Consider the following 12,215-nt stretch of genomic DNA (forward strand, 5'->3'; position numbering starts at 1 on the left):
ATTTATCTGATATATCCCCCGTCTTGCTCTTGACAAGAGGTACCACTAGAGTTGACATCAAATCTAAAGGTAAATACGAGTGACTTTACATTGCACGTAAAGTACATTGAATAGCATTGCGAGCAGCCGTGTAAGATGAGAGCCAGCATGTCTCAGATGCTTAATGCTGAGGTCATCGTACCTTGATGATTTAACCTTCTTTATTTTATTAATTGCACGTTCAATGTCTTTGGTTACAATTTTCGTTCACACTGTATATTGACTACTAACATTGACCTCTCAACCCGACGGTTGCAAACGGAATGCATTGTAAAATGCTCCTTAAATATCCTACCCATATGTAAAGACCTGAAAGCACAATAAATACTCACTGGAATGCTAGACTTAACAATTAGCTTATTGGTTATTGTTAAGAGTCTCTAAAAGTCACCCATAGAGTGATGTGTGGCTATTTGCTTCATTGTTATTTGTTGCTGATGTGGCTGACACTATTTCAATCTACCCTTAAATATCTTAAGCGACACAAGTTCTTCGAACGGTCTGCTAGGTTTGCCAAAATACAACCATCGACTAAAATGTCGTCTGGTACTCAAATGAGCCTTACACACATGCCTATTCCAACCTGACAAAGTACGTTTATGATCCATTTTATCACAAATATTTTTATTATTACTATTTATATAAATATTACTAGCAATTTGGCATAGTATGTTTACAATACTTTTGTAAATATACTATAAATATACATTATTTACCATAACATTTTACAATCTCATTTGGCACATCTATATTTCTTAACTTGGCATTACATTTATCTCGATAGGCATTAATTTATTCTAAATTTCATTCAACCCACTTTATTTTATAATTGATAAGGGTTTTCTTTGAGATTTTTTTTCTTAATTACATTAAAATTATAATTATGTACTAAGGGTAAGAGATCAGATGAATAAACATCATAATTTACATATATACTATGAATACACAGTGAAACCGCTGATAACATAGTGATATATTTTCGGTACAGTCAGTCGGTCCGTGTTAATTGTCAGTATTTACTGATCATTATTGCCGATATACGCGGATTTACACACGGTACACCTGAGACATATTAAAACATCGATCTACGCTACAACAACGCGACTCCGCTGTACCTAAACTCGTGTCGATGGGCAACGTTCCGGCTTCTTCATGTATATTTTCAAAATAGGATAGTTCACAAGATAATAGCCACCTTACCTCTGCTGCAATAATATCTACAGAGGTCACAAAGCCGTCTTATACCTTCCACGGCTCGTTTTACATTTTTACAATTGTATGAAATTAAAATTGTATTAAACTTCAACAGTGGAAGTTTTTTTAACTACTGTTTGATTGCTAGACCATCTTGAAAAGAAAGGTAGAAAGTAGAATAGAAAAATAAAAAATAACACCTTTATGGGTGAGATAAAGGAAAGGCTAGGTACCATGTCATATAGAAAGATCAAGAATATGACCTGGGATAAAATCAATTGAAAAAAGATGCACTAGCTATTTGCTTCAATAGAGGAAACTCTCGATTTTTTATACAACTATAATGACAAAAGACGAGTCACTTAATGGAAAATGATCGTTACTTCTATAGTATTTTATAAAACATGTCGTGTTTTTTTGAACAAGAGCATATCGCTGTTCTTTTTTTCCTACGATCCTATATATATATATATATACACAAACTATAAGTGTAAAACAAATGTGAGATCACCTATTTACCTAGTTAGGTTATGATTACGGGCGCTTGACGTGAGTCAAGTAAGCGAAACAACCTGCCACGCCAATTACCGATAATGATTGATGATTATGGATATATTAATACTATAGAAATAATCATATAAGTACACATATATGTTCACTTCTTATCACAGAAACATGCAATAAGAGAAACCGACATTTTATCATAATGGAATTATAATATGACTCATTTCCTATAAGTGCAAACTTGTGTCGCTATTTCTGTAGACTAAGTTGCCTCTGTGGTCTGTAATTTTCTGCATGTCCTACCCTTTGGACAGAAACCAAACTATGCAATTACACTGCTTCAAACGTGCAGCAGCAAATGCAGAAACACGAGTACGATAAAGGTATTTAAGTCTAGATTTTATAGAGCAAAACTTTATTTATTTATGTATATTTTATTATACACAAAAATTACATAGTTAAAGTCCATATTAAATGATGATGTACAACAGGCGAGCTCAAGTATGTAAGTGATCTCTTTGTATAAAATTCATCTGCGACTTTTATTCAATGTCTCTCTTCAGTAAACTTTAACTCTGAATTTGCTAGTTCATTTATATTACATCCGCAGCACGAGATACCTATTAAACAAGTCGGGTTTTACGAAATGAATTGTATTACGGTTCCTGTAAATGGCGATTTAACCCTCCAGATGCGTATTCTGTGTTTAGGATTTGGCTCCACAAAAAAGCGGACTTCAATCTTGACTAAATTAATGGGGGACTAAGATAGAAGCGAACCCTGTCGCTTGCAAAATAAATACTATAACCATTTCTAAATTGGCTGAGTTGTTAATAGGTGTGAGTAAATTAAGAATTTCTTTATTTATTTTTTAATTATACTATAATTTTAGAATCAACTTTACATATCAGTCCGCCAAACTATGTAATTCAATTTATCATTATTTGTTTTTTAATTGAGACTTGATTTTTAACGTAAAGACTAACATGGCGATGATAACAACAATTTCTACAGAATTTCGAATGGTTGGAAATTTGAAAAAAAAAACAGGACAATTTATTTTTGGTAAGACGATTGGTTAGCAAATCTTACCCGCGAATGATTTTATATAAGGCCGCTTTTTTGTAGTGCATATTCTGTATTAATAGTCTGTGTATATCTATATCCTTTTTGTTATGTTATAAAAGCCGGTTGCATAGATACCGCATGTCTCTACTGTGAAGTAGCTGTGCATGTATAGCTGTATTATGAAAGGTCAGCTCGGCAGACCAATTACTGGGTTCGAAAGCATAACGTCTAAATTCTCAGAAAAGGCAATTCATGACACCTATATTACATTGTGACATCCTTGATATCTAATAAGTAATGTGTACTGTGATCAACGGCTAACGATTGCCATTCCCAGTTGCTTAAATGACATATGTGAATCTTCTTTCGTTGAACTTGGTTGAAGTATTAAATCAAAATATTTAACAAGAGATTGTTTCGGAAATACAATAATTATACGTGTTAAACAAAATTATTGTGATGTAAGATTTAATATTGTTACGTGCTATGAATTGAATTAAACGGTAGTCTATTATTTAATATTCATGAAACATTCACCTTAAAATTAGGTCGTCAAACTTTGGTAACCTACCTATTCTTTGGAATACCTACTTATTATTCATGTCATGACCAGCAAATTAAGTAGGAAAGTAAATTAAAAAAGATTACAAGACAAAGAAGAAACGTAAGATTTTTTTTTTCTTTTCTATAAAAATTACACTGGAAGCGAAATAACAGGATAGGAGACATAACATCATAGACCTCAGTAATAGCAACGGTTGAGAGAACCTTGAGCATTACAGCGTACGAGTATTTTATAATAATTACATAAGCTACAGTGATCGTTTACCATCTGACAGGCTGTATGCTTGTTTACTATCTTTATGGAATAAAAAAAATAAATGCTACACAATCACACCAATTACCTGCTTCTCAAATTAGGATACAATGTCTTATTAAGCACTAACCAACGAATGTCTATAAGCGTTCTACATTCAGTTAACTATGCTTGCATAAAACAATTATTTTGTTCGGATATCACTTCACATTGTGATAAACTTCAATTTATTTACTACTAGCTGTGTCCCGCGGCTCCGCCCGATTGACTTCGTACATAAAGTAACCTATATGCTATATTAAGATATAACTTACCCATGTACCTCAAATCTGTTTAAGTATTTAAGTATTTTTTGCGTGAAAGTCTGACCATCTATCCCTCCATCCATCCATCCATTGTTACAAACTTTCGCATTTAATATATTAATGTGATTCCAAATAGCTATAAAATAATATTAGTTAAGATTTCAGTAGGTACACTTTTGTAATTATAAATAAATAAAAGAAACAATATCCATTGAGAACATTTATTACTCTTTTAATAAGTACATACTTACTGGCATGAAATTCTAAACATAAACATGCAAATCTCTAGGGCCCTAATTGTGGTTAATTACAAGTTATTTCATTGTACTTTTAATATTAACAATAATACTATAAGAAAACAAAACATTCATAGATATATACTTTACAAGTATTCCAAAAAAAAACTATAACTGAATACTATAACTAGATTAGGTTAGTAAACCTATCTGCTTCAAAAATAATTGAATATAAATAATTTTCGATATAACACTGACGCTTTCTAATATATTTAGTGCACTTAAAGTGAATTCAACTTCAACCCATAAAACTACATAAATACTTGAAAGCATGAAGGCATTGAAAGCATTTTCACGTTTATAGAATTTAGTTACCAAAATGAACTGTCACTTTGTAGATCTTAAACACTAACATAAATATTCAGTTGAACGACGATAAATGATGATGATGATGATATTGTAATAACAATAGCAAAATTAGGGCCCAGAAAAGCATCCTGTGATTCTGTAATATTAACAGTAATTTATTTAACATTTTGATATCTAACAACATGTATTTTACACAATAATATCTCGGGATAATAACATTCACGTATATAGATCGGAAGTCGATCAATCTTCATATTTCCCATTTTAATCCCGCACAATAAAGTCGAAATTCCGCTTGTCATTGGGTACAAGCCAATATTTCACTGAAAATAAATTCTGTATTTATTCTAATAAATAATATATAAAGTACAGAAGTATTACTTTACGATTTTGAAATAATGTTAAGTTCTTAATAAAATAATCATGTTAATAGAAGATGCATCTCAGTACTTGACCCAAGACTACTAAAGTAACATTGAACATTGTTACAAATTTTTATTTTTACAAATACTATTGAACTACATGTATAAATGTACAGCATGCATTTAACAGCATATTCCTATATTTCTTCTGATATGAAATAGTCTTATAGGAATACTTTTTTTTTTACTTTTAAAATTTTGTATAAATGATATTTCACTATTAAATAACATAATATTATATATTTCTTATGACATTTTTACATAAATGATAAAATATATTAAGCAACTCGTATATAAGTTTTTATCTTTCCAAGTTTTGATTATATCGTTGAGTCGATGGACACATAAAAAAAAATTAGAATCCTTATACACAGTACTGTATATAATTCGTTGTATATATTTAGCTAATTTTAACTTTTTACTATATACATTGGACTGTAATTTAAATTTTGGCAGTCTTGTGTATGTAGCGAAATTTAGCAGATTTAGAAATCTACATGTGTTCATTGACTTTTTGTGCTGAGTGTATTTAAAAAGGATATTTCTAGGACCAAGGCTAAAAGGTTGTGCTATCAAATATAACCAATTGTAACATATTCCTAATGCACGATTTGTCAACCCATTTAACAATTTGATTTTAAACAAACCACAGAATAGGGCAGTCTAATGATAGCTGGGGCTCTATTGTAACACGTGCGTAAGATGCAATACGTTTATATTAAAACCGGGTTCGAAAACTGAGTGTTGAAAAGTTTATATACAATATGGTATATAAATGGTCCAATTTATTCATTTATTCTTTTACATTTCGGATTAATTTTCATGGTAAGTGCCTGCGTGATTAGAAAAGATGACCGTGAGCATAATAAACACACAAAAGATTGGTCTTTTGCATTTGGATGCAAGCTAATCATCTAGTAATTTGGTAATGGATCAGTCCATTTAAGCAGTTATCTGATCTATTAGCTGCTAACTGAACTCTTGCCATATAATAAAATCACACCAAAAATCAACGGCAGTTACATTTAACATTTCGTCACCAACGAGCAAGTGTAGGTATAGAAATAGTTAAATAACTTTTTACTCGTAATTATATATAGTTAGTCAACACAATAAATACAAAGAGACAAACTTAATTGTGAAAATATTACAAAATAGTGAAGCCATATAAATAATAAAATACAGAAAAATATTCTAATTCACTTCGGCTAATATATATGTCTCATCGTATTCTCACGAGTGAAAGGGAGTCACAGAATATCCTATAAATCCTACAGTGCTTTTCTAGTATACAGGCAGCTAGCATTTTTCATCAGGTAGACTGTCAGCTTATTCAACATTTCAAGTTATATTAAAAATGTCTTCGTATAGCCATAAATCACATGGCTTGAAGAAAGTGGTACAAAAAGTAACGACCTCATGTGATCACGATTCTGAAAACGCGACAAAGAAAAAGGTGTAACCCGAACGTTGCCCTCGTGAATTATAATAAAGAAGTCCTCTATTCTACGTGTTAATATAGGAATATGATTCATTTATATGAGTACCAAATTTCATCAAATACATTCTGTCGCTTTAACATAAATGAAGTAACAAACATGCAAATATCTTTGTATATTTTTTTATTTATAACATATGTAGAGTAACTGAAGGCTTCCATCCACGCTAAATAAAATGAGTTTATTATAATAAGAATTGGCACTTTTGGCATATATTTTTTTGTGTTAATCGATAAATAAAAAACTCTTGAACGGCTGTAGCAATTCGGCTATGTCAAATATTCGTTGAAATCTAATAAATATTATTAAAAAAAAAACTAAAAAATTTGTCCGGAAAGAGTAACAAATTTAAAAATGTTTAAATTTGTTACTCTTTCCTTTGACAAAACTGTCATAGGAAAGAGTATAAACATAGTATAAACATATCTGTCAAGTTAGTTCGTTATGTAAAATAAGAAAAAAAATGGATTTACTAGCGTAAAGATGTAAGTAGCTTTAACCCTTATAAGTTAACGAGCTGTCTTTTAATTACACCATATTCCGATAATGTAGTATTTACTGCTATATGTGATGATCATTGGTTATATAGGTAGTTTTGTTGATTTTCATTTCTTTATATTATGCATACATGTCGGTGATCGAAACGTTGAGACAACCCAAATAAATTATTACAGTTTACCTAAATGATCGAGTTAATTTCCATCTTTAATAAACCATAAAATTGACATCATTATTAATATTTTAACAGAGTATGCTATTAGTAAAATTAAACATTTTTCAGAAGAAATACATAATCGAAAACAATAAAAAAATGAGAGAGCCATAGTAAGTGGCCCGTTGAGTTGTCAAATTAATCCGGAAGGAAATAATATTTTTTAGACTTCGACTCGTGTTCCTTTAGGAAAAATGATTACTTTCATTTACAGAACGCTCTCGTAAACGGATGTTTATAATTTTCTTTATTTACTATATTACCTCTCTCTTGACTGCATCGATTTAGCTTTTTGATTAGACTTGGTCATAGAAATAAATAAAATGACTGTTAATACATGTGCCACAGATTTACATAAAACAATCTTAAGAACTAGTATTAAAATAATATTTTCTATTCTTATATTCGATATCATAACTTTCAATAAATTATGATATCGATTAAAACAAGAACAGTTTAGAAATTAATATAAGATATGAAATTAACCGTAAGTATATTTCATTAACATATAATTTACCAAGTCACGTAGAACAATAATACATTATTTTGCCTGAGCGCAATGAGGCTTCGATTCTGTTACACGAGAGGGAATATATTCGTACTCATGATCGGAGTACATAATAATAACACATTATTTTTTACGGAAATTTATGCGACGCTCCGGGTACGCGCCATGGAATATATAAAACACTGATTATATTTTTAATGTGCTTATCACAGCTTACCGCTCATTTGTCTTACTATGCAATGATGTCACACGTATTTGTCCACATCCGTTTGCCCTGTATAATTCCGAAAGTCACACATTACAATATAAACAGTCTGGATAATTAGGAGAAATGTGAGCGTACAGAGAGGGCCCGGGCTGGTGCTGATGGCGCAGTGACACTTGAGGGCGAAAGCAACTTTACTTGCCGTAGTGAAGCGCAGTTTGGACACTTAGTGGAGGTGCTGTTGATTCCGTTTGCATTTCGAACAAGCCGGCACTTGCATCCGACCACGGTTCGTCGTGTTATTGTTGTATTTCCATTCACGCCCATCATTTCTGTTGAATTAATGAAATAAGTTTAATCAACTACATTACGTGCATGTACTAGATTTAATAAGACTGCCCGCGTAAATTAGAGAAAAATACTGTGTGTTAACTGAAAATAAAGTTCAATTTTTTTATCAAACTTCATTCGAAATCTGGGGGCCTACCATGAAATGAGATCCCGAATTTTCCGACTCGATTTCTTGTTTTTGTTCATACCGAAATCGGCCCAATAAATGGAGCATAACATTTCGTTCGTCATAAATCTTATCATAATAGTCTAAAAGAAGGATATTTTAACATTTTGAATATATTTAAACAGTATGTATCATGTCTTTTTAATATTAAATTTGTGTTCTTTCGACCCCAAAATTTTGGAAAACATTTCAGGATAGGCCTTCTATTCAACCCTTTAAGTATAATAGAGTTACTAACATCTAAATATATTTCTCAGACCACGAAGAAGCATGATATGGTCACAGTGAATTTTGGAAGCAGGTAATTACTTCGAGTTGGTGTATAAGGATAAAATAAACACCAGATTATGTTAGGCTTTCAGGAGTACAATCGTGAAAACCGCATGAAGTTTGGTGCAATAGTTTTTGCGTGATAACGAAACTAACAGTCAGACCGACAAAAACTTTTGTTTTGCCTTCTATTGCTCTTATTAAGATCCCTTATATCAGTTTTTCTTAAATATTTTCTACGTACAGACATCGTCTACTTATAAATTTATTATATTAAGTAAGATGTTGTTATACCAAATGCAAATAAAATACCCATTCATTTAGTCAATAAGAAGTTATTATTAATGTAAGAAAATATAAAACCTTTTTAAAAATAAGCATTTACAGTTTATAGCTGAAATCTTGTGTTTAACCGCACCGATTGTGAGAAATAACTATCTAATTGAACTCGTTTTGTGGATAGTATTTTACTGACTTATCTGTGGTTGATGCAGTCATGAGTTTCCATAACACTTACAGGGTCGAGAAAATAAACTAGATATGGACAGGTAAAGCAAAGGTTATATGTATAAGAGGTTATATGTATACTTGAGTTGTTTGTTAATTAAAAATTTTAAAGTATTGAAAATATTTTTTCCTTTTAGCTACCATTTTATTTTTAAATCTCAATTAGAATTTGTCACAAGAGCACAAGCGATCACGATTAAAGCTTAAAGTAGTTAGAATTATTTTAACGCAAAATTTTTATTATTTTAGTAAATTCTAATTAGTGGGCCAGTGCCTAATTTGCTTTAAGCTGATCATAGACAGCTAAGCCTATTATTACATACTAAACGATTACTTAAATTACAAATATGTATGGTGTTAGTCGATCATACATGGGTTTTAACAACCGTGTAATTTTAGACAGTACATTTAAATAAATACACATAATGTTAACAGAGATTTAAAAGAATAACTGTGGAGTTTCTTGCAGACTCTTCTCAAGAGATAACAATTTTCCGAACCCTGTAGTAGATTTAAAAAAATATTTCAATTTAAATGTACTTGTAAACAAATCTATTTGAATAATGATGACTTGAATTGGGTAAGGTTTGTGTCAATATAACTACACAGAATATGCAATTGAATAAATACATTTTTTGTTATCTCTGACTATAACACGTATAAAGAAAGAAAGGTAAATAAAAGTAGAAAAGAAAATAAATATTTTTATTATGAACGCTGATGAATGAATGAATAATTCATCAATTATTTTTATGTCCTGGTGATATATTTTCTTCGTAGTTGTCAAGCAAATTGTATAGGAAATAGATAGACAAGTTACGGACAAATACGGACATAAACGTATCACTAGAAAAAATGTTTCGTTCATGCTGTGGTACCTAAAGTAACAAGTACCTGTTGCTTCGCAAAAAAGTGACTGCAAACGTGAACATACGTCCATGAATAACGACATTATTCACATCATAATGTGTCTATAAAGGTAGGAATATGTTCTTACCTGTATCCTAATTGTTTATTTTGAGTTGGCAGGATTCATAGACATATTATATTACAAATATTTTACTTTAAAAAATGAAATTTCGTATTTACAACAAATATTTTGCTTTGCAATAGACACTTTAAAGAAATGCTAGCTTCATCTTACTAATATAATACAATTATATTTAGACAATGTCTGTACATGGGAGATAATTAAGAAATATGAAGGGTCCTTAGGTTATATAGATAGTGTCTTCATACAAATGCTTCGAGAAAAGCGGGTCAAGTTTTCCATACAATTTTGCGTGATAAATAGTTGAGTGTTTCCTTTATAACTTTCATATTTTTATTTTATAATTTTTGCATCTTTTTAATGCGTAAAAACTCATTTTATTTATTAACTAATGAAATATAGATACATCAAGATACATTATGTGCATAAGTATATAGGATACTTATAAAATAACGAGTCAACAAATTTGCAATTAGCTGGCAAAAAATTTACCCGATTATGAGACTCGATGTTCTATCTATATAATCTAAGGAGGGGTCGTAAAGTCAATCGTCGTCTAAGGTCAATAGATGACAAAATTGAAATTTCGTTTATTTGTATATTTTTTCCAGTATCACGGAAACACTACTAAACTGGAGGAGGTTTCACAGTTTTATTCATAAAGATCAAACTTAATAATTATGAAAGTCGTTTCAGAATTTACAAAAATTTTGCGTAACATTCTTGTAATCGAAAAAAACAAACAAATTGTGAAAACCTTTTTAAAAGTTTTGAGAGTCGTTAAAAATAAATAACGCATCAGATTAACGGGTTCGTAACTTTTTGAAAGAATTGAATATTAGAAATCTTACCAGACAGAGGCACACCTTCGCAAACACTTGATCGCTGATATGATCGACCTGAGTCATTGAGTTTTAAGCACAGCCATCCACCAAGAACCTGTTGAGAACATTACCTTACTTAATATTATGTGAAAGTTAATTTATTTTTCTGTTTGTTGCCTTATAGCGCATTAACGGCTTAACTAATCACTATGAAATTTGGTATTGGTAAAATTTGGTACATATACTATACAGTATGGAGAAGAATATAAGCTACTTTTTATCTCAGTCAGTAAACATATTCTGGTCACACGGACAAAGTCCCGAGTGAAAGGTAGTTATATTATTTTACATATTTTTTAAAACCGGCATCGAGTAAATTTGCGCATCCAAAAGATTGACAAAAATGCCTATAGCATTAAGTTCGCCTATTGTACCACATTTCATTGGTCAATAAAGTTTAAATTAATAAATATTACACTTGTCGATATAACAACAGACACAATGCAAACCTTTAATATGTAAGCATGTAATGTAAGCATATCAAAGATATAAGGTAAGTATAACGTTATTGATTAAAGGTTTCATGAATTTTATATACTTGGAAGTTCTCTCAAGGACTTCAACTGTTAACAGTAACAAAGTACTGTTTTGATTTTACAAATAATACTCTTATTATACGTTAATAAAGAGAAAACTTAAGTATTACTAACTACTTATCAAATTTACTTTAAAAACTATACAATAGTAGATAATATTTACCTGTGTTAGTAATCAAAATATTCCTACATATAACGACACAATGGTAAAAGGAACTCTTTATAGTACGGCTTTGACTCACTGAGCCACACGTATTGCAAAAGATTTTTTTTTATATTCTTTGTAAAGGCCTGAAAAATGTACCTAATAATCCAAATGGAATATCATATAAAAGAGCTTTATTTGCACATTCTAAAACCAGTTTTTATTTCCTTTTACACAGTTTATTTTTGTTCAATGGGTATAGGTATGTTTTAATTATGAATAGATGTTACTATTGATAATGTCAACATATTTACTAGTGATCTGGCAAGTAATTATTCGAGACTAATGTTTACCGATGACTTCGTCCGCGTGACCGAAATACGTTTACAGACTGAGATAAAAAGTTGCCCACGTCCTTCTCCATCTCATATAATACGTGCATACCAAATTTGACAGTGATTAGTTAAGACGCTAACAGGTAACAAAC

General features: G+C 30.6%; 1 protein-coding gene across 1 annotated transcript in view; it reads right to left on the reverse strand.

Annotated features, from left to right (window-relative positions):
* Positions 1 to 4,158: 4,158 nt before the first annotated feature.
* Positions 4,159 to 12,215, reverse strand: part of LOC113515633 (RYamide receptor-like) — a 90,420-nt gene continuing 82,363 nt past the window's right edge. The window contains exons 6-7 of the mRNA XM_026899892.3: positions 11,015 to 11,102; positions 4,159 to 8,210 (exon numbers count right to left, since the gene is read on the reverse strand). Of these exons, the coding sequence (XP_026755693.1) occupies positions 7,996 to 8,210; positions 11,015 to 11,102 (303 nt within the window). The 3' untranslated portion in view covers positions 4,159 to 7,995. The remainder of the gene's footprint in view (positions 8,211 to 11,014; positions 11,103 to 12,215) is intronic.

The sequence above is a fragment of the Galleria mellonella genome, unplaced genomic scaffold (genome assembly GCF_026898425.1).
Source record: "Galleria mellonella isolate WM207_F2 unplaced genomic scaffold, CSIRO_AGI_GalMel_v1 utg173, whole genome shotgun sequence".
Classification (NCBI taxonomy): domain Eukaryota; kingdom Metazoa; phylum Arthropoda; class Insecta; order Lepidoptera; family Pyralidae; genus Galleria; species Galleria mellonella.